The sequence below is a fragment of the Eleutherodactylus coqui genome, chromosome 6 (genome assembly GCF_035609145.1).
Source record: "Eleutherodactylus coqui strain aEleCoq1 chromosome 6, aEleCoq1.hap1, whole genome shotgun sequence".
In the NCBI taxonomy this organism is placed as follows: domain Eukaryota; kingdom Metazoa; phylum Chordata; class Amphibia; order Anura; family Eleutherodactylidae; genus Eleutherodactylus; species Eleutherodactylus coqui.
Window position 1 is genome coordinate 183,504,471 of NC_089842.1, and position 22,425 is coordinate 183,526,895.

The 22,425-nt window shown below is 42.2% G+C and overlaps 1 protein-coding gene across 3 annotated transcripts in view; it reads left to right on the forward strand.

Annotated features, from left to right (window-relative positions):
* The window catches only part of EIF2AK4 (eukaryotic translation initiation factor 2 alpha kinase 4), an 81,686-nt gene that overhangs the window by 21,632 nt on the left and 37,629 nt on the right, over positions 1–22,425 (forward strand). For all 3 annotated transcript variants that reach the window (XR_010793215.1, XM_066608419.1, XM_066608420.1), the window contains exons 12-22: positions 993–1,420; positions 3,164–3,227; positions 3,369–3,467; positions 4,957–5,079; positions 5,462–5,566; positions 11,479–11,539; positions 14,385–14,464; positions 14,642–14,743; positions 18,205–18,255; positions 20,053–20,289; positions 20,654–20,729. Coding sequence is in view for 2 of the 3 variants with exons in the window: in XM_066608419.1 (XP_066464516.1) it covers positions 993–1,420; positions 3,164–3,227; positions 3,369–3,467; positions 4,957–5,079; positions 5,462–5,566; positions 11,479–11,539; positions 14,385–14,464; positions 14,642–14,743; positions 18,205–18,255; positions 20,053–20,289; positions 20,654–20,729 (1,426 nt within the window). In the remaining variant the exon portion in view is untranslated. The remainder of the gene's footprint in view (positions 1–992; positions 1,421–3,163; positions 3,228–3,368; positions 3,468–4,956; positions 5,080–5,461; positions 5,567–11,478; positions 11,540–14,384; positions 14,465–14,641; positions 14,744–18,204; positions 18,256–20,052; positions 20,290–20,653; positions 20,730–22,425) is intronic.

Here is a 22,425-nt window from a genome sequence, read left to right on the forward strand (position 1 = left end):
ATGATATGATAACTTTATTCTATGGGTCAGTACAAATCCTACGATACCAAACATATAGGTTTTTGATTTGCTGTACTACTTGTAATTTTTTTTTAAAGATTTTTTTTCAACTATTTTCTGCCACTATCTTTTGAATTCAATAACTTTTTTATTTTTCCGTTGACGTAGTTCTGCAAGGGCTACCATTTTGTAAATACATTTGACTTTTTGATCGCTTTTTATTGCATTCTTTTTTGAAAATAGGGTGACCAAAAAAAGCGCATTTATGGTGTTCTTTATTTTTCCAGACAACGTTCACCATGCGGGTTATATAATGCATTACTTTAATAGATCAGACTTTTAGAAAAGCAGCAATACCAAATATGTATTTTGGTTTTATTATTTTGATTATTTTATTATAAATATGGCAAAAGAGGTTTTTTAAAAACTTACTTTATTTTTTTTTATAATGAATAAAACTATTGATTTTTATCTTTAATTTTTTTGATCCCCGCAGGGGACCACAGTTTGCGATGCTTTGATCACTCCTGCAGTATGATGTAATGCCATAGCATTATATCATACTGCAATCTGACAGTCTATCAAGCCACCCCACGGGAATAGCTTGATAGGTATCCTGCCATGACAGCCCTGGGGCCTTTCAGAAGGCCCTGGCTGCCATAACAGCCGCACGGCTCTCTGCGATCTCATCACGGGGGGTACGGGTTAACAGCCCCGATCGGCTGCTTGGCTAGTCGAAGATGTTGCCCACGGGTGTCAGCTGTAAGAAACAGCTGGCGCCCGCGATATATGGAGAGAGATAGCCGAGCGATCTCTCTCTATACATGTCCTACAATGGCAGGACGCAAAAACACTATAGGGTTAAAGTCTTCTTCGCTCTTTGACAACACTTTTTAGAGTGGATCTAATTAACCATCTATTTCATTTTACTTTCAGTGAACCAATCTTGCTTTAGCATACAGAAGTCACAGTTTTCCATATTTGTGTTTTAGGTTCAGAACAAGCTTGATGGCTGCTATTATGCTGTAAAACGAGTTCAGATTAATCCCGCCAGCAAACAGTTCAGGAGAATTAAAGGTGAGGTGACGCTGCTGTCCCGACTCAACCATGAAAATATAGTGAGGTACTACAATGCTTGGATTGAGAAGCATGAAATTCCATCTTCTAATACTCCTAAACATGCAACGACAGTAGATAAGAAAGTGGTAGTGAAGCCGGAGCAGGTGGTGAAAAATGAGTTTGGCCTTGCTGATGATGTAGAGACCAATGCTCCGGCCCCCATAATGACCAGCTCAGTGGAGTGGAGCACATCTTGCGAACGATCGTCAAGTGCGCACTGCAAGAATTCTGATCAGGATTCAAGTGATGAAGATGAGGATGACGATGATGATGAAGAAGGGGTTTTTTCTCCATCATTCTTGTAAGTTGATAAGCAAATATTAAAATGATTAGTTGTCATTGCTTTCAGGGGAATTCCAATGTTTAACTGTTACGGTACAGTATTACTAGGTAGGGGATCTGATCTCTCTGTTCCACAGCTGTGATTTGTGGGAAAACCTGGTATTAAGTGTTCACCACTTCTGCCATGCCACCACAAGGGCAGTTGGGCATTACACAGTATCCATTCACATATCAGCTGTGGGTTTTGTAATACAAGGCAGGACAGACCTTCCAGAGTGAAAGATGTTATTAAGCAACCTCCTTTCTTAATTCGGGTATATAAAATGTGTTTTCTTAAACTGGGCAATCCCTCAAGGTCCTAAGTAAATAGTAGATCAAACTTGGAGCTGATTTAAAGGTGCTTTTGCGTGGACCGATTATTGGGTCTGAATGTTCCACTGAATGCTTATTTATTCGGGAATCAGGCTGACAAACAAGCGAACGCTTGGTCATCCGCTGATCATTCAATTTCAGCAAGTATAAAAAGGCTCGCTGATTGGCGGGCGTTACATCTCGCAGGGAGAGACTCAGCCGACCTATGGGGACAATGATCATAGTAGCGATTGTTCTCCCCATAAGCCAATTCTCGGTCTATATGAAAGAAAACAATGTGAAACGATCAACTTGTGTCGATTGGCACACTCCTTACATCAGGTGGAAAACTCAGTTTATCTAAAAAGCTTAAGTGGGCCAGAAATAAGATGATTTATTGGATATATCGCTGAAAGGTGGCTGGTATTACATGTATAGACTTATTAACTGCTGGGATCAGCTATCATGAACATGATATGGATCATTGACGTGACATTGTGGGCCTACAAACATAGTGTCCCATAAATAATTCACCCAGATGTCTACATTTATGATATTTGTGTGTATTTGAATAAATCAGGCAGTTATCAGCGCTTTCAGTCTGATCCGCTGTGGATTACTAGCTAGGTTCCCTCCGTTTAGAATGCTAATTCATCCCATGGCAACCATTGTCATGTGAAAATATTGTGGATTGACACCATGGCAATCGAGAAATTCTAAGGTCCCTCAAATAATAAAAAAAGTAAGTACAGAATTAAGAATTAGTGTATCTTGACGCCACCAGGAAGTCCTGGGGGATTAAAGATTGACGTGGTTGACGCCCCCTGTAGCTGATTGGCTGCTGAGCTGCTTGTGCTGCAGGTCCTGAAATGGCCACAAAGGATGAACTGCAGCAAGTGTCTTCTCCGGGGTGCTGGTAATAGGGCAGCTCAGAGCTGCAAGTGGCTTCCCTGGCGGTGCTAGAAGGGCAGCGCGGGAGACGCCAGAAGTGCATTTACATTTCCCCTGCAGTGTGATTTGCCGGCAGCCGTGGGGCACAAGTGCGCGCGTAATACAAGAAGTAATACAAGATAACGTAAGTTGCTATAGGAGTCTGAAGTAGCTGCTGGAGTCTGTAAAACACTTTGTGTTGAGAATAAGAGTTTCGTCAAACTTGACGTGTAAAAATGACTGCTAAAATGAATTGAAGCCCTTTCCCAGGTGATACAAGTGCTGCTCTTCCCCGCACACATGGAGAGCGATATAATACATACAACACTCACTGTACTGCAGACACACTTTCAAAATGGACACATTTCCAAAACTAAACCCTGGTTGTAATTGTGATTACTTTATAGTGTGTAGATGACTGATTTATACTGCTATTAACTCAGACAATTGGATTTTCACTATCGTTTTTCTTATTGAACAGGCCGGGAACGGACTCTGATAGTGAGATTGTCTTTGAAAATGAGGATGACAGCGGTCCTAATCAGGTAATGACTGCATTCTGGCCCATATACATGTAATGATGATCGCTCAAAACTTGTTCAAACAAACGAATTAGAACCATAATGGTTCAGTGTAAATGCAAAAAAATCACTATTCGTTTGCGGTTGTTTATCACTGATTTTCAGGATGAACAGGATGAAGAGCGTGCTGTGGATAAGTCAGAAGGGCTCAAGGAATCCCCATCTGAACTACCCATTCAGACTGTGCATTACCTCTATATACAGGTATGCTTGTGCAGTTCTTGGTTTATATATTGTATCTATTATAAAATCTGTCAGAATAAACAAACATACAATTCCACTACATCTGAGCTGACATTTGGTATCCACATTTTTTCTCTTTAAGGCCTCCTTCCCACGAGCGTGACGGGCTCCGCAGCGTAATATTCCGCTGCGAAGCCCGTCACGGCGCCCCCCAGAGCCCCTATACTTACCTGCGGGAGATAGCGTGAAATCGCTTCCCCGCCCACCGCCGCCGCGTCACCGCCCGTCACCGCCCACCGCCGCGCGTCACCGGCCGTGTCACGTGACGCGGCCGGCCGTGTCACGTGACGCGGCCGTGCGCGTCATTTGGCGTCATATGACGCGCGGCGGTGGGCGGGAAAGCGTTTTTTCACGCTATCTCCCGCTGGTGACAGCGGGAGATAGCGTGAACGGACGGCTTCCATTGACTGCAATGGAAGCCGTCAGTGCGTACAGCCCGTCCTCACCCGCAGAAAATAGAGCATGCTGCGGGTGAGGACGGGAGAAATCGCGGTGCGTAATTCCGCGGTGGAATTACGCATCGTGAGCATTGTGCTATTAGGTTCAATAGAACCTAATAGCTGCGGGCAACGCAGCGGATTTTCGCCGCGAATTACGTGGCGGAAATCCGTTCGTGGGAAGGAGGCCTAATAGACTAGCAGACATTGCAGTGCTACTTGTAGATTTAGAACTTGTGCATTATTGCTGGGCAATCCGCCAAACTGATATTACGTCATTAATAGGTTGCTAGCCTGCATGGTACACTACATGTATCAGAATGGTCTAGCACACTGTATCTACTACTCTGTGTAGGAGTGTACACCAAGCAGCCACCCCTCTCTATATTAGGAGGCTGTGTGAGTGGCTGTCTCATTGGTGTCCTCTACAGGTGTAATTGGTTCCCTCATTTGGCAGTTTGGCTGCCTGCATGCTGAGGTCTGTGCAGACAATTGCCCTCCTATATCAGTAATTATCTGTCCGTTTTCAGTGATTGTTTGTTTTTATATTTCCCTTTCTGTGATACATTTATATTGGTGTAGGAACTCTCAAAAAGCAAGGAGCCTTGACGATTGGCTTGTGAGCTCAAGTATTTTGGCCATTATTGCTGGGCTTAGTTCACACTTGTGTTGTCTTTCTGTTTTCTTGTTGCGTTATGGAAACAGGAAAACAGAATTCCAGCCAGGAATGGATCTGGTCTGTCCTGGAAAAGAGCAATACCTGACTGACTCCATTGAGTATAATTGGGGCTGTTGGGCTTCCATAAAGCTGCCTGGCATTGTCTTGGATGCTGCACTGTTCCGTCTAGAGTATTGTTACAGGTTTGCGAATGATGCTCTGAACATAGTGTCTGACACAGATGTGGACAGAGCCTTACCCTGAACTGGAGGCCATCTTGTATTATGAACTGCATTGCTTACTAGTAAACTTCATATTTTTTGGCTCAAAAATGTTTGTTTTCCACTGTTTTCAGATGGAATATTGTGAGAAAAGTACTTTACGAGACACAATAGATCAAGGATTATATCTGGATAGCAATCGCCTTTGGAGACTGTTTAGAGAGATATTGGATGGATTGGCATACATTCATGAGCAGGTATGTATAATTCTACAATGTAATGTTAGTGTGTAAGGGGTAAAGCCACCAAATCTGTAATTCTGGCATGTTTATTATTTATTTTTTTTCACTGCATTTTCTGAGCAGTATAAATCATATATTAGAATATATAATCATAATATATTAGAATTCTTAGATCTTTTCCATCGGCTTCCGCCCTGGACTCAAGAAAGGAGAAAAAAAAACATTAAAAAATTGCAAGTGTGATTCCAGCCTTAAAGGGAAATGGCTATTGGCTCAGTCAACATCCGGCTGGCATCTGTCTTGGGTGTGGGAGTGTGTGGCCTACTTTATTACATTTACATGATGGTTATTAGACTTGGCAGTGATGCCAGTAAATACTTACTGCTTTGACTTGCAGGGGATGATACACAGGGACTTAAAGCCCGTTAATATTTTCTTGGATTCAGAGGATCATGTAAAGATTGGAGATTTTGGCCTGGCTACAGATCACCCAGCCTATAAAGTAAGTGGTTATACATCGGCAACTCTAACGCTGGACATTATGGTGTTATTACACTGATTGCATTTACAGATGAGTAAAACCATTAGGAGAGATTTCTGAATTATAGGTGCTCTGAGTTGGGAAACTGGTGCAAAGTGTGGTAGATTTTTGAAAAATGCATATTTGGTATATCGTTTGTGTATGTTTATTTGCTGCAACTTAGTAAACGCTTCTCCACATTATATTATGTCTGGTGTACATACACACCAAAAAATAACACATCGTAAATGAAAAATTGGCATTTTATGACTCCTGCCCCTTTTTCTAGACACTTTTACTCTGTAATGGTAGGTGGAAAAGTGCCTAAAACAGAATTAATTTGGTTAAAATCATATTCTTCATTAAAAGGGTTTTTGGAGTTGAGTTTCATTTCTGGTGTTTGTAATGGAAAACCCCATTTAACTGTTTCATGACGCGGCCCCTTTTCTCGTCCATATCATTGGGGGACCCAGCCAGACCATGGGATATAGCCACTGCCACTAGGAGGCGACACTAAGCAAAAGTGTTAGCTCCTCCCACCAGGCTATATCACCCCTGCAGGCACTCAGCTAATTAGTTTTTAGCTTAATGTCTGCAAGGAGGCAGACAGGTCAGGTACAGGAGGACTTTATGGCGGGCATACGGGGAGTCCGGGCTTTTCCTTGGCTTTCCTGTACTCCCGGGGAGGGCGCAGGCAGATGGTGTCTCCACCACTCTGCGGCGCCCTATCCAGCGAAGAAAAGGTGGAACGACCCTGCCTATGTGCATTGGCGTCGTTGGCCCGCCAGCAATAGGGTTCCCCCCTCTGGAGCAGCGCCCCTCTCGGACGGCGAGCGCATGGGGGAACACTGCTGGAACGCAGATGGAGAGAAGGGAGCGTATCCGGGAGAAGGGAACGGAACTTCAAGCCTCCCTCCAAGTCTGCGGTCGGCTGCCAGGAACCCCTTCAGAGGACCCCCACCACCTTGGAAGGTCCTGGGGAAAGGAGTTCAGGTGCATTCACTCCTTCTCTTTACCTATCTCCCCCTCTCTCCTCTGCCTAGTTCAGTGCATATGGGGTTATGCCCTCCCCCTCTCCCCCCTCCCCCCTTCCCCCCCTCTCCCCCTCCCCCCTCCCTCCTCCCCCTCTCCCCCCCCCTCCCCGCGCAAAAGGCGGAGATCCCGCAGCTCTGAAGGGGTTTTTTCTCACAGGTCTTGTCAGTACAGAAGGTCGTCCAGATCTTCTAGGTCGCAACAATCTAGAGAGTCTTTTCACGCTCCTCTTGGTTCCAGGGAAGCATCCCGGACGTATCATAGGTCCAGGGAAGCTTCTAAGCGGTCTCGGCATACAGGGAGGCCGGTTAGATCGGATCCCTCACTGGCCTCATGCTCCTCAACACCTCAAGCTGCAGACCAAGATCAGCCTCCGCAAGGTTTTTCGGGGGGTAGTAGCGGTCTGGAGGAGAAGGAAGCGTCCGCAGTGTCATCACTGTCAGACAAGAGATTGTTTGGCCCAAAACTCGACGATATAATTAGGGATGTTACGGACGCAAGAATGGCGCCACCTAGGAAGGAATCCGTTTTTCATTCCTTTCGGCAGGTTACATCCCGGCCCACATCAGGACACAGTCTAAGAGGGCCCCAGCAGAGCAGAGGAAGAATCCTGCCGTTAAGGCCAGGCCAGCCTGGTGAGCTCGCTCCAAGGCACCTAGGGGCGCAAGGACGGGAGTATCAGTTTGAGGGTCTTTCCCCACCCGCTATTCACAGGGTGGGGGGCAGGCTCTTAGGGTTCCAGAATGTATGGTTAGCCCGCGTGACAGACGCCTGGGTACAGGAGGTCGTCTCACGTGGGTACGCCATCGAATTTGCAACATGTCCACGGGAGCATTTTATCAGATCCAGGATACCGAAGGACCCAGGAAAGGCAACACAGCTGCGCCAGGCAATAAAACAACTGTTGGCGCAGGGAGTAGTGGTGCCGGTGCCGGGGTGTCAGCACGGAAGGGGTTTTTATTCGAATCTCTTCATAGTTCCCAAGAAGGATGGCAGAGTCAGACCTTTCCTCGACTTACGAAGGCTAAATCATTACGTCAAAGCAAGACATTTCAGGATGGAGTCCCTCAAGTCGGTAATAGCGTCTATGGAACCGGGGGAGTTCCTGGCGTCAGTGGATATCAGGGATGCGTACCTGCATATTCCAATTCGCGACTCTCACCAGCAGTTTTTACGCTTCAAGGTCCAGGGGAGCCATTACCAATTTGTAGCGCTGCCGTTCGGGCTCTCGACAGCCCCTAGAGTCTTTACAAAGGTGCTGGCAGCGGTAATGGCACTACTCCATACAAGGGGGGTGATAGCCATCCCTTACCTGGACGACATACTGGTGAAGGTTCCAGACCAGGAAGGCAATCTAGAGAGCCTGAGACTCACACTTCAGACTTTGGAGAAATTCGGTTGGGTCATAAACCACGAGAAATCCTGTCTAGTACCAACCCAACAGTTGGAATTTCTGGGGATGGTGTTCAACACCAAGAAGCACCAGATTCGCCTGCCGCAAGCGAAAGCAGTAACACTGGTCAACAAGGTGCGCCCGCTACTTCAGGGGAGGCAAACGACCATTAGGTATTGCATGAGAGTACTGGGCAGGATGGTAGCCTCCTTCGAGGCCATACCAGTCGCACAGTTTCATTCCAGGGAGTTCCAGCATTTCATTCTGGCACACTGGAACAGGTCGCAGTGGATGGTAGACCAGCGAATCTCCATAACACCAAAGGTTCGCCTTGCCCTGAGATGGTGGACGAGTCTCAGGAGAATCCAAGGGGGTCGGTCACTGTTTTCAGGACAGTGGAGGATACTGACCACGGACACCAGTTGTTACGGCTGGGGCGGAACTTTGGAGGGACACTCCACCCATGGGAGGTGGTCACAAGACGAGGCAAGGCTACCGATAAACGTCCTGGAGCTGCGAGCCATCCGGCGAGCACTGCAGTTTTTCCATCCACGGCTCAACAGAAAGGATGTGAAAGTCCAGACAGACAATGCCAGGGCAGTGGCATACGTCAACCGGCAGGGGGGCACAAGAAGTGCGAGAACAATGACGGAGGTATCCGGCATACTCAGTTGGGCGGAGAAACATCAACAGTCCATATCGGCAGTTCACATCCCGGGGGTAGAAAACTGGGTAGCGTATTTTCTCAGTCGAAAGACAGTGGACCCCGGTGAATGGCAGCTGCATCCGGAGGTCTTTCAAGCGATACGTCAGCGCTGGGGCACCCCGGACGTGGATATGATGGCTTCCAGACTAAATTACAGGGTTCTCCCTTTCGTGGCACGCTCAAGAGATCCTCAGGCGGTAGCAGTGGACGCCCTACTGGTCTCGTGGGCAGGGTTCAGACTACCATACGTGTTTCCTCCTCTTCCACTCATTCCGAGGATATTGAAGAAGATCAAGAGGGAAGGAGGACCAGCAATCCTGGTCGCTCCGGATTGGCCAAGACTAGCATGGTATCCAGACATAATCGAAATGTTGGCCGACGCTCCTTGACCACTCCCAGAACGGGAGGACCTACTATCACAAGGACCAATCTTCCACCCGAATCCAAAGTCATTTCGTTTGACGGCCTGGCCTTTGAGACCACGACATTGAAAACAAAAAAAAACGGGTATTCTCGGAAGCAGTTATCCGAACTATGGTCCAAGCCAGGAAGCCGACATCATTGAGAATTTATTATCGCGTATGGAGACGCTTTTTTCAGCTGGTGTGAAGACCGCCATATACATCTCATGCGTTTTTTCACTAGCAAACATTCCGGATAACGGCCCACTCTACAAGGGTGGTGGGAGCTTCCTGGGCGGTTCAGCATGGAGCCTCAGCATTACAGGTATGTAGGGCAGCCACTTGGCGTCCCTGCATACATTTGCAAAATTCTATACGGTCCATACATATGCGTCAGCGGACGCTGCCCTGGGTAGAAGGGTTCTACAGGCGGCAGCCCCCTGACTACTGGGACCTTTTTTTCTGGGAATTCCCACCCTTTTATTTCCAGGACTGCTTTTGTACGTCCCATGGTCTGGCTGTGACCCCAATGATACGGATGAGAAACGAATGGTATAACTTACCGTAAAATCTCTTTCTCGTCACGTTCATTGGGGGACACAGCACCCTCCCAAGGATTAATTTCTTTGTAGCAGGGCGGAGCCCTTTGGTCTCGGGTCACAGATGACGAGATATATATCCAGAAGACTGGCATGTCTTTCCTTGGTTTATGTTAAAGTGTAAATAATGTTGTGTACTCCCACTGGCTGTTCCTACTGCTTGCATACAAACTAATTAGCTGAGTGCCTGCAGGGGTGATATAGCCTGGTGGGAGGAGCTAACACTTTTGCTTAGTGTCGCCTCCTAGTGGCAGTGGCTATATCCCATGGTCTGGCTGTGTCCCCCTATGAACGTGACGAGAAAGAGATTTTACGGTAAGTTATACCAAAAATATTTGTTTTTGTTCCATTTTCCTTTTTTCCTCCCCCCTTTAAAAAAAAATCGTAACTCCTTTATTTATCCATCTACGTCGCTGTATGAGGGCTTGTTTTTTGTAGGATGAGTTGTAGTTTTTAATGGTGCTATTTAAAGTACCATAAAATGTACTGAAAAACTTAAAAAAAATTTTAAGTGGAGTAAAATGAAAAAAAAAAAGAAGACATTTCGCTATCTTGCAAAGCATCATTGTTTCTACGGCGCACAAACTGCAGAAAAAATGGCATGATAACTTTATTCTGTGGGTCAGTGCAATTGCTACGATACCAAACTTGTATAGTTTTTTTTTTTTGTTTACTGTATTCCTTTTTTTTTTTTTTTTTTCAAAGACGTTTAATTTTTTTAAATTATTTTCTGCGGTCATTTTGTGCACGCAATAACTTTTTTTATTTTTCAGTCGACATGGTTGAGCAAAGGCTCATTTTTTGCGGGATGTCCTGTAGTTTCTGATAGTACCAATGTGAAATACATACGACTTTTTGATTGCTTTTTATTGCGTTTTTTTCTGGGAGACAGGGTAACTAAAAAAGTGCATTTCTGGTGTTCTTTATTTTTTTTTTCTGACGACGTTCACCGTGCGGGGAAAATAATGCACTACTTTGATAGATCAGACTTTTATGGACACGGCACTACTAAATATGTATTTTTATTTTATGATTTAGTTTTTTTTATTATAGATTTGGCAAAAGGGGGGTGATTCAAACTTTTATTACATTTTTTTTTTTTTTTTTTTTAACAATTAAAAAACTTGATCTAAAATCTTTATTTAACTTTACTTTTAGGGCCCCCTTGGGGACTACAACATGCAATGCTTTGATCGCTCCTGCAGTATGATGTAATGCTACAGCATTACGTCATACTGCAATTTGACAGGCATCCTATCAATCCACCCCACGGGGTTGGCTTAATAGGCAGTCACCTAAGGCAGCCCTGGGGCCTTTCAGAAGTCCCCCGGCTACCATGACACCTGCACGGCTCCCCCGACCTCACTGCAGTCCTCTCATAGGCAGTCACCTAAGGCAGCCCTGGGACCTTTCAGAAGTCCCCCGGCTACCATGACACCTGCACTGCTCCCCCGACCTCACTGCGGTGGGGGCGTACAGAACCCCCGAACATCGTTCAGGAGATTTAAATGACGGTCAGAATTGACAGCGGCATTTAAAGGGTTAATAGCCGCAATCAGCCCCACAGCCGATTGCAGCTATTGCCCGCGGGTGTCAGCTGTAATAAACAGCTGACGCCCGCACTGTATGAAGAGAGGTCGCCCCGCAACCTCTCTGCATACATACCCTGATGCTCCAGAACGTAAATGTACGTCCTAGAGCGGGCAGGGGATAATTGTGCAGTTGGTGTTTTAGACTTCTGAAATCTTTTATTTTTCTTTTAGACTGAATCAACACAAGATGAAGACCAAGGTCGTGGTGATTTTGCTAAGGTTGACCCTGAAGGTAAGTTCCTGGTTCCTATGGGCAAACCTTCCATGTTTCATTAGGATCAGTTTTAGACGTGTGAAAATATAATTCACAGAGGCAGAGGGATATAGAAGAAAGGCTTTCTCAAAATATTCACTGGGTATATCCCTTAAAATATCACTTTTATTAATCAATAAATATAAAATGATTGGGCCTCACAAAAAACAGACAAACTGGAACTAACAAACACAGAGCAAGAATTTTAAACCCTGGAAAAGGACCAGAGAAAATATATGCAATTGACACCTCTATTACAATGCAGAAGTATCCTGCAACGTGAGACACTCTAATGCACTCTTTTTCAGTCACCATTGGGGATGGATGTCACCCAAAGATTAGAGGACCATATTAGGATGCGTCCTTCACAAAAAGATGAAAGGAGGATGATCGTTCCATCAAGGTTAGTGGTTTACGGAACACCTCCAATGGTGACGTACATTCGGGCTCCTATTGTGTCTCATCAACAAGGATCAGAATTATTAGAGGTGAAATGACAAGAGGCCACCAGGCCTATGTCTTCTTAGTACACAAACCCTCTTAAATAAGAGATAAAATCTGGTTCTTGACCAGGTAACTGCCCTATCTGGATAATAGCACCGGGCTAAAGATGCTGAAACAGTAGGACACCAGCAGCAGCCTATGATAGGTCCTTGTCCATGATGAAAAAAGAACTGTATATAGTTTCGTTTAGAATGGACAAACCACAAGCAAAGCTTCTGCTGATGCCCCCCGAGAAAAAATACACACACGTGGCTGATAGATTATCAACCACAGGTTATCAATCAATGAAGAATCAAATTCTGCTAGAAATAACCAGAGAACCACCATTAAGGTACTGATGCGTTCTCATGCAGAATATAGCTTCAATAACCATTCAGGACGAGATTCAGAAAAACCTTCTGAGAGAATTATTAATGCAGAAATGGTTCGTACTGGTTTAACGCGTTTCTGTCATACACAGACTCATCAGGAACCGTAATCTATGATGGTGTCATCAGACACGAAATTGTCCTTGGTAGTTATAACGTTTCTCTAATCTATGATACAAAGGTGCCATACACTGAAAATAATGCTGTTATCAGGCAATGAATATGAAACCCTGAACTTCCCTAAGTAGTTAAGTCCTCCTAGATGAGAAAAGGAGGAATTCGCTCCTCTAGATAAACCTAACCAGATTAAAAGGGACACTAAATAGAAGATAGCGCGTCCCAAATAACCCCCAAAATTGATTAAACCCCTAAAAAAGGGGAGTTTTGGGATAGAAATGACAAACTGGGAACAATATCCACAGAAAACCAGCAACCCCACGATATGTGGAGAAAGCTTCTAACAAAAAGGTAAACCCTAATCCGGTAGGAGACAGAGCAAAAAGTTGGAAGGAAAGAGTGAGAACAGCAGCTCCTGTCTTTCCCTCCTGTCTACCATCAAGACAGGAGCTGCTGTTCTCACTCTTTCCTTCCAACTTTTTGCTCTGTCTCCTACCGGATTAGGGTTTACCTTTTTGTTAGAAGCTTTCTCCACATATCGTGGGGTTGCTGGTTTTCTGTGGATATTGTTCCCAGTTTGTCATTTCTATCCCAAAACTCCCCTTTTTTAGGGGTTTAATCAATTTTGGGGGTTATTTGGGACGCGCTATCTTCTATTTAGTGTCCCTTTTAATCTGGTTAGGTTTATCTAGAGGAGCGAATTCCTCCTTTTCTCATCTAGGAGGACTTAACTACTTAGGGAAGTTCAGGGTTTCATATTCATTGCCTGATAACAGCATTATTTTCAGTGTATGGCACCTTTGTATCATAGATTAGAGAAACGTTATAACTACCAAGGACAATTTCGTGTCTGATGACACCATCATAGATTACGGTTCCTGATGAGTCTGTGTATGACAGAAACGCGTTGAACCAGTACGAACCATTTCTGCATTAATAATTCTCTCAGAAGGTTTTTCTGAATCTCGTCCTGAATGGTTATTGAAGCTATATTCTGCATGAGAACGCATCAGTACCTTAATGGTGGTTCTCTGGTTATTTCTAGCAGAATTTGATTCTTCATTGATTGATAACCTGTGGTTGATAATCTATCAGCCACGTGTGTGTATTTTTTCTCGGGGGGCATCAGCAGAAGCTTTGCTTGTGGTTTGTCCATTCTAAACGAAACTATATACAGTTCTTTTTTCATCACGGACAAGGACCTATCATAGGCTGCTGCTGGTGTCCTACTGTTTCAGCATCTTTAGCCCGGTGCTATTATCCAGATAGGGCAGTTACCTGGTCAAGAACCAGATTTTATCTCTTATTTAAGAGGGTTTGTGTACTAAGAAGACATAGGCCTGGTGGCCTCTTGTCATTTCACCTCTAATAATTCTGATCCTTGTTGATGAGACACAATAGGAGCCCGAATGTACGTCACCATTGGAGGTGTTCCGTAAACCACTTACCTTGATGGAACGATCATCCTCCTTTCATCTTTTTGTGAAGGACGCATCCTAATATGGTCCTCTAATCTTTGGGTGACATCCATCCCCAATGGTGACTGAAAAAGAGTGCATTAGAGTGTCTCACGTTGCAGGATACTTCTGCATTGTAATAGAGGTGTCAATTGCATATATTTTCTCTGGTCCTTTTCCAGGGTTTAAAATTCTTGCTCTGTGTTTGTTAGTTCCAGTTTGTCTGTTTTTTGTGAGGCCCAATCATTTTATATTTATTGATTAATAAAAGTGATATTTTAAGGGATATACCCAGTGAACAGTTTTAGACGTGCGCTGCCACTATATATATTTTTCTGTAACATTTTATCATTAATCCGTCCTAACCTTTTTCTTCAGAGAAACTCACAGGCATGGTGGGCACAGCTTTGTATGTGAGTCCAGAAGTCCAGGGGAACACCAAAGCTTCCTATAATCAGGTAATAGACATCTGAACGCTTGAATGCCCCTGAACTGACAGCAGTGGAAGAAGAATGGGGGCTAACGGAATCAATCTCTGTCTACATATGCGTGTTTAGCACTTGGAAATGTGCAGCTCTGGCTATTGCAATATTTACTATTACGGTATTTCTAACAATGGTATTTTCTTTTTTTAGAAAGTTGATCTGTTCAGTTTGGGGATAATCTTGTTTGAGATGTCTTACATACCTATGGACACGAGCTCTGAAAGGATTTCTGTATTGAGCATGCTAAGACAGGTATCTTAAATTATGGATATAATATTAGGTTTCACGTGGCTGCTGTGTGATAAATATTACACATCTATATATATAAAGACGAAAGCCCTCACTGACTCACTGACTGACTGACTCGCCAAAAGTTCTCCAACTTCCCGATGTCGTAGAAACATGAAATTTGGCACACGCATAGATTATCTCCAAAATAGGAAAAGTAATTGGGTCCCAACTCGATTATTCAATTCTAGCGCAAAAGAATTGGCGTCGAAATTTTACATACGTAATCTAAATCTGTCACTTTCCAATGTCATAGAGACTTAAAATTTGGCCCGAGCATTGATTATGTCATAAATGGGAAAAGTTAATGGGTCCCAACACAATTATTCAATTCTATGCGCAAAAGAATTAGCGTCCAAATTTTACGTACGGAATCTAATTATCTCACTTTCCGGTGTCATAGAAACGTGAAATTTGGCACGAGCATGGATTATGTCATAAATAGGAAACGCTAATGGGTCCCAATTTAATTATTCAATTCTAAGCGCAAAAGAATTGGTGTCCAAAATTTTACGTACAGAATCTAATTTTCTCACTTCCCAATGTAATAGAAACATGAAATTTGGCACGGGCATTGATTATGTCATAAATAGGAAAAGTTAATGTGTCCCAACTCGATTATTCAATTCTATGCGCAAAAGAATTAGCGTCCAAATTTTACGTGCGGAATGTAATTTTTTCACTTTCCGATGTCATAGAAACGGGAAATTTGGCACGAGCATTGATTGTCATAAATAGGAAACGCTAATGGGTCCCAACTCCATTATTCAATTCTATGCGCAAAAGAATTAGCGTCCAAATTTTACGTGCGGAATGTAATTTTTTCACTTTCCGATGTCATAGAAACGGGAAATTTGGCACGAGCATTGATTATGTCATAAATAGGAAAAGTTAATGGGTCCCAACTCGATTATTTAATTCTAGTGCAAAAGAATTGGTGTCAAAATTTTACGTGCGGAATGTAATTTTTTCACTTTCCGATGTCATAGAAACGGGAAATTTGGCACGAGCATTGATTATGTCATAAATAGGAAACGCTAATGGGTCCCAACTCCATTATTCAATTCTATGCGCAAAAGAATTCGCGTCCAAATTTTACGTGCGGAATGTAATTTTTTCACTTTCCGATGTCATAGAAACGGGAAATTTGGCACGAGCATTGATTATGTCATAAATAGGAAACGCTAATGGGTCCCAACTCCATTATTCAATTCTATGCGCAAAAGAATTAGCGTCCAAATTTTACGTGCGGAATGTAATTTTTTCACTTTCCGATGTCATAGAAACGGGAAATTTGGCACGAGCATTGATTATGTCATAAATAGGAAACGCTAATGGGTCCCAACTCCATTATTCAATTCTATGCGCAAAAGAATTAGTGTCCAAATTTTACGTACGGAATGTAATTTTTTCACTTTCCGGTGTCATAGAAACAGGAAATTTTGGCACGAGCATTGATTATGTCATAAATAGGAAAAGCTAATGGGTCCCAATTTAATTATTCAATTCTAAGCGCAAAAGAATTGGTGTCCAAAATTTTACGTGCAGAATCTAATTTTCTCACTTCCCAATGTAATAGAAACATGAAATTTGGCACGGGCATTGATTATGTCATAAATAGGAAAAGTTAATGTGTCCCAACTCGATTATTCAATTCTATGCGCAAAAGAATTAGCGTCCAAATTTTACGTGCGGAATGTAATTTTTTCACTTTCCGATGTCATAGAAACGGGAAATTTGGCACGAGCATTGATTGTCATAAATAGGAAACGCTAATGGGTCCCAACTCCATTATTCAATTCTATGCGCAAAAGAATTAGCGTCCAAATTTTACGTGCGGAATGTAATTTTTTCACTTTCCGATGTCATAGAAACGGGAAATTTGGCACGAGCATTGATTATGTCATAAATAGGAAAAGTTAATGGGCCCCAACTCGATTATTTAATTCTAGTGCAAAAGAATTGGTGTCAAAATTTTACGTGCGGAATGTAATTTTTTCACTTTCCGATGTCATAGAAACGTGAAATTTGGCACGAGCATTGATTATGTCATAAATAGGAAACGCTAATGGGTCCCAACTCCATTATTCAATTCTATGCGCAAAAGAATTAGCGTCCAAATTTTACGTGCGGAATGTAATTTTTTCACTTTCCGATGTCATAGAAACGGGAAATTTGGCACGAGCATTGATTATGTCATAAATAGGAAACGCTAATGGGTCCCAACTCCATTATTCAATTCTATGCGCAAAAGAATTAGTGTCCAAATTTTACGTACGGAATGTAATTTTTTCACTTTCCGGTGTCATAGAAACAGGAAATTTTGGCACGAGCATTGATTATGTCATAAATAGGAAAAGCTAATGGGTCCCAATTTAATTATTCAATTCTAAGCGCAAAAGAATTGGTGTCCAAAATTTTACGTACAGAATCTAATTTTCTCACTTCCCAATGTAATAGAAACATGAAATTTGGCACGGGCATTGATTATGTCATAAATAGGAAAAGTTAATGTGTCCCAACTCGATTATTCAATTCTATGCGCAAAAGAATTAGCGTCCAAATTTTACGTGCGGAATGTAATTTTTTCACTTTCCGATGTCATAGAAACGGGAAATTTGGCACGAGCATTGATTATGTCATAAATAGGAAAAGTTAATGGGTCTCAACTTGATTATTCAATTCTATGCGCAAAAGAATTAGTGTCCAAATTTTATGTACGTAATCTAATTCTCTCACTTCCTGATGTCATTTTATATAAAGTAAACGTCACATGGTTACCTCCACGTGGTGTTTCCTGGGTAACGCAGAGAATTATGCAAAATGGTGAACATATGTTTTTCTGGTATCTGTAAAGTAACCACGACTTCATAAGATTTTCCGTGTGAACACCAGATAAACACCAGTACCAAATTAACTTGGGCGAAGCCGGGTATATCAGCTAGTATCTACATATACGGAAGAATAGGAAGGTAACACAGTGTACAAGGCAGAACATGGTTCTAATCAGGTTTATACACTACACATTATAGAACTTTATGAACAGATTTTTCCCTTACATAGTACTTGTCTATTGATGATTTATCATCGGATCAGATTGATTGGGTCTGATTCTGAGCATCCCCACTATCAGCTTTTAGATGGGGCTATGGCACTCAATACGAGCAGAGAAATCAAATAATCAGAAATTTGTAGTGAAAACCAGTTACAAAAAGTCTTCATTTCCAAAAACACATTGATTAAAAAAAATAGCTTTAAGATTAGTAAAATGAAGTACTAGTAATTAAAGGTGTTCATCTGTTTATGTAGATTTATATAAACCACATAAAATGGTGTTCAAATATGAGCCTAAATGCTATTGTATAGTGCGGAGTATGGTTATTGAAAAGAAAAAAAAAAGTTTTTCATATTTTCTTTTCTTTCAGCCTTCCATAGTATTTCCAAATGATTTTGAGAAGCCAGAAACTGAGAAGCAGGTACAGTATTCTTGTTCTATTGATAGTGTAGCATTTTAAGATCACCCATATAATTAAAGCTGATAAATGAAGCTGTTGTTTGCGGAGACAATGATACCTGGCAAGGAGCGGGATAGACTAGTCATCAAGTGAAGAGTCTATTCTTGAAATTGATCTGTTGGAAGCAGAAAAATTGGACAGATGTGAAGATCTGAGGAACTTTGATGAGGGCAAAATTGTGATGGCTGCACGACTGGTCAGAGCATCACCAAAACAGCAAGTCTTGTGGGGTGTTCCTATTATGTAGCAGTTAGTACCTACCAAAAGTTGTGCAACAAGGACAACCAGTGAATAAGCCAATGGGGTTATGGGCATCCAAGATTTATTGATTTGCACAGAGAGTGAAGGCTAGGCTTTCTGGTCCGATTCAAACAGAAGAGCTAGTATAGGACAAATTGCTAAATAAAAAAAGTTAAATCACACACAGTTCATCAGAGCTGGCTGTGTATGGGACTGCGTCATGGACTGGTCAGAGTGCCCATGCTGACCCTATCCATCGTTGAAAGTGCATACGATGCACACATGAGTACCAGAACTTGACCATAGAGCAGTGGAAGAAGGTGGCCTGGTACGATGAATCATGTTTTCTTTTACATTATGTGGATAGCTGTGTGTGTGAGCATCGCTTACCTGGGGAAAAACTGTCACCAGGATACACTATAGGAAGAAGATGAGCAGGCGGAGGCAGTTTGATACTTTGGGCAATGTTATTCTGGGGTAAACCTAGGGTCCTTACATTCATTTGGATGTGAATTTGATGTTTACCACCTACCTGAACATTGTTCCAGACCTAGTACACCCCTTCGGAGCAGCAGTATTCCCTAATGGCAGTGGCCTGATCAGGATAATGCGCTCCGCCACACTGTAAAGATTGATCTGGTCCAAATATCTTTGAGAAGTGCTGGAAAACAAAGTCGGATCTTTGGAGGCCCCAACTTGTAAATTATATGATTTAAAGCGGTGTTTCTCAACTCCAGTCCTCAGGCACCTCCAACAGGTCATGTTGCACAGGTGATATAGTAATTGTCGGTGCCTCAGACATTGCCACATGTGTTCTTACTATAGGAAACCCTGAAAACGGGACCTGTCAGGGGTCCCTGAGGATTGGAGTTGAGAAACACTGATTTAAAGGATCTAGTACTAATATTTTGGAGCCAGATGCCACAATTCCCCTTCAGAGGTCTTATGGAGTCCATGGCTCGATGTGTCAGAGCTGTTCTGGCGGCTCAAAGGGAGGACCCTACACAATGTTATGGCTGATCATTGTATACTGCTAGCAGATGCTGCTTATTTCTGACACATCAACTATGGTTATAGCCATATAATCAAATTTTATAAAGTCTGCTGTGCAGCTCTTTTATAGTTTATTTATTTATTTATTAAGCAAACCTAGAGTTTTGGGATAAAATTCTGCCTTGGACAGGAGTGGCATGGGGGTATATTACATGTGATTGTTCTCTGTGACCCTTCAATCCGCCAGTTTTAGGCCCTGCTTGCAGCTATCTAATATTGCTGCAGTACTGCTCTCTGATTGACCAGTGCTGATTTACATGAGCAGCTCTGGCCATTCGAAGAGCAAGTATAGTACATTGGTAGTCCTACCACCATTAATGCACTGGATAACTGAAAACAGGACCCGAGAACCTTCAGAGAAGTAGAACTGCAGGCAGTATACCCTCTTCCCCATATGGTCTAAGGACAGAATTGTGCTCTTAAACCAGAAGGTGTCTTTAATAAGACATATTCTGTACTTTTCAGAGAAAAGTCATTACCTGGCTGCTGAACCATGATCCAGCAACCCGGCCCACAGCAATGGAGCTTCTGAAGTGTGACCTCTTACCACCACCACAACTAGAAGAGTCGGAGCTCCATGAAGTTCTCCATCACACCTTAGCCAATATAGATGGAAAAGCATACCGCACAATGATCAGTCAGATACTCTCTCAGCGCATTTCACCTGCTATGGATTACACATACGATAGTGACATATTTAAGGTACCGGTGTAATCTTTATATTCATGCATTTTCTTTACTCGCTTGTCAAATGCCATAGTTTTCCAGGTGTCCCCCAGTGTGCTCTGGGTTCACTTGTCGTCTACCAGCCAAAGCCTAGGCAGGAAGCTCATCTTTGTTGTATTTCTCTTTTAAAATGTAAGTTCTTTTTATGACATCTGTTGATAGGGAAATGTGTTTGTCCATTTTATATTAGTTTGTGACTTAGATTTAATTAATATTATATAACTTGTGATGGGTCAGCTTGTCAAACTTTGCAGCACAGAAAAACACATTAACTACAGAGCCATTAGCAAATTATTACCAGAAGCAATCTTTCATTTAGGATTATCTCATTATTTTTCAGGGTAGTTTCTCTGTCCGATCAGCTAGAATACATCATCATGTTTGTGAGACAGTCTGCCGTGTATTTAAAAGACATGGTAAGTTCAAAACCCTATGGAGTTCACTTTACTAATTCTCCAACAATTGGGGACCTTGAAAAGTTGGAGAATAAAGACTTGAAGTGGCTGCTTCTAACCCTTCCACCATCAAAGACATACAGATTTGTCGGTGGTGTAAAATTTGAATATGCTCTAATGGGGATGAAGAAATGCACCTACTTCTCCAAACCAAGGGTTTAGCTTTTGATACCAATCCATTTTCTAGTTGTACCCAATTATGCATTTCAGCATGCTGTGTTAATGTAGGATCCAACTTATGCAATAGTTTTAAAAAAATTCCACATAATTCAGTATTTCATACTGGGGTTAAATTAGATTTGACTGGGAAGTTTCTGGCCTTTCTGGGATAAATTTCTCAACTACTGCAGCTTTGTATAATTACTGTAAAACTATTAAAATTGCTACAACTACAACCCTACAAAATTGCAAGCAGTGAGGAGTTTTCATTTGTGATTGTTCTCAGCAAGATAAACCAAGTAATCTTGTAGATAGGATACCTTTTAATGGCTAACAAAAATACATGATGTTATAGCGAGCTTTTGAACCTAATTCGGATTCAGCCTCAGGCTTATGGAATAGAGCTGAAGAAACATGCATTTATATATACATATGACAAGGCACAGACATGGTGTGATTAATTTGCACTTAAAAAAATACCAGAACAGTATGAGTAGAGAAGTAAATACGTAATTAGTAAATATTAGTAATTAACCCCTTCATGACGCGGCCCCCTTTTTTTTTTCTTTTCAATTTTCGTTTTTTCCTCCCCCTTTAAAAAAATCGTAACTCCTTTATTTATCCATCGACGTCGCTGTTTGAGGGCTTCTTGTTTGTGGGACGAGTTGTAGTTTTCAATGGCGCTATTTAAAGTACCATATAATGTACTGAAAAACTAAAAAAATTCTAAGTGGAGTAAAATGGAAAAAAAACGACATTCCGCCATCTTTCAGTGCGTCTTGTTTCTACGGTGCACAAACTGCAACAAAACCGACATGATAACTTTATTCTATGGGTTGGTACAATTACTACAATACCAAACTTGTATAGTTTTTTGTTTTTACTATACTACTCTTTTTTTTTTTTTTTTTTTTTTTTCTTTTTTCAAAGACATTTAATTTTTTTCAATTATTTTCTGCTGTCATCTTGTGCACGCAATAACTTTTAAATTTGAGTGAGGGCTCATTTTTTGCGGGATGTCCAGAAGTTTCCGTTAGTACTAATTTGGAATACATACGACTTTTTGATTGCTTTTTATTGCGGTTTTTTTCTGGGAGACAGGGTGACTGAAAAAGTGCATTTCTGGCGTTCTTTATTTTTTTTTTTTCTTCGGACGGCGTTCACCGTGTGGGGTAAATAATGCACTACTTCGATAGATTGGACTTTTATGGATGTGGCGATACCAGATGTATTTTTATTTTATTATTTCGATTTTTTAATTATAGATATGGCAAAAGGGAGGGGATTTAAACTTGTATAACTTTTTTTTCTACAACTAAAAAAAACTTTACGGATCTTTTTTTTTTTTTACTTTACATTCAAGTCCCCCTGGGGGACTACAATATGCGATGCTTTGATCGCTCCTGCAGTATGACGTAATGCCATCATTACATCATACTGCAATTTCACAGGTAGCCTATCAAGCCACCCCCTGCGGATAGCTTGATAGGCAGTCGCT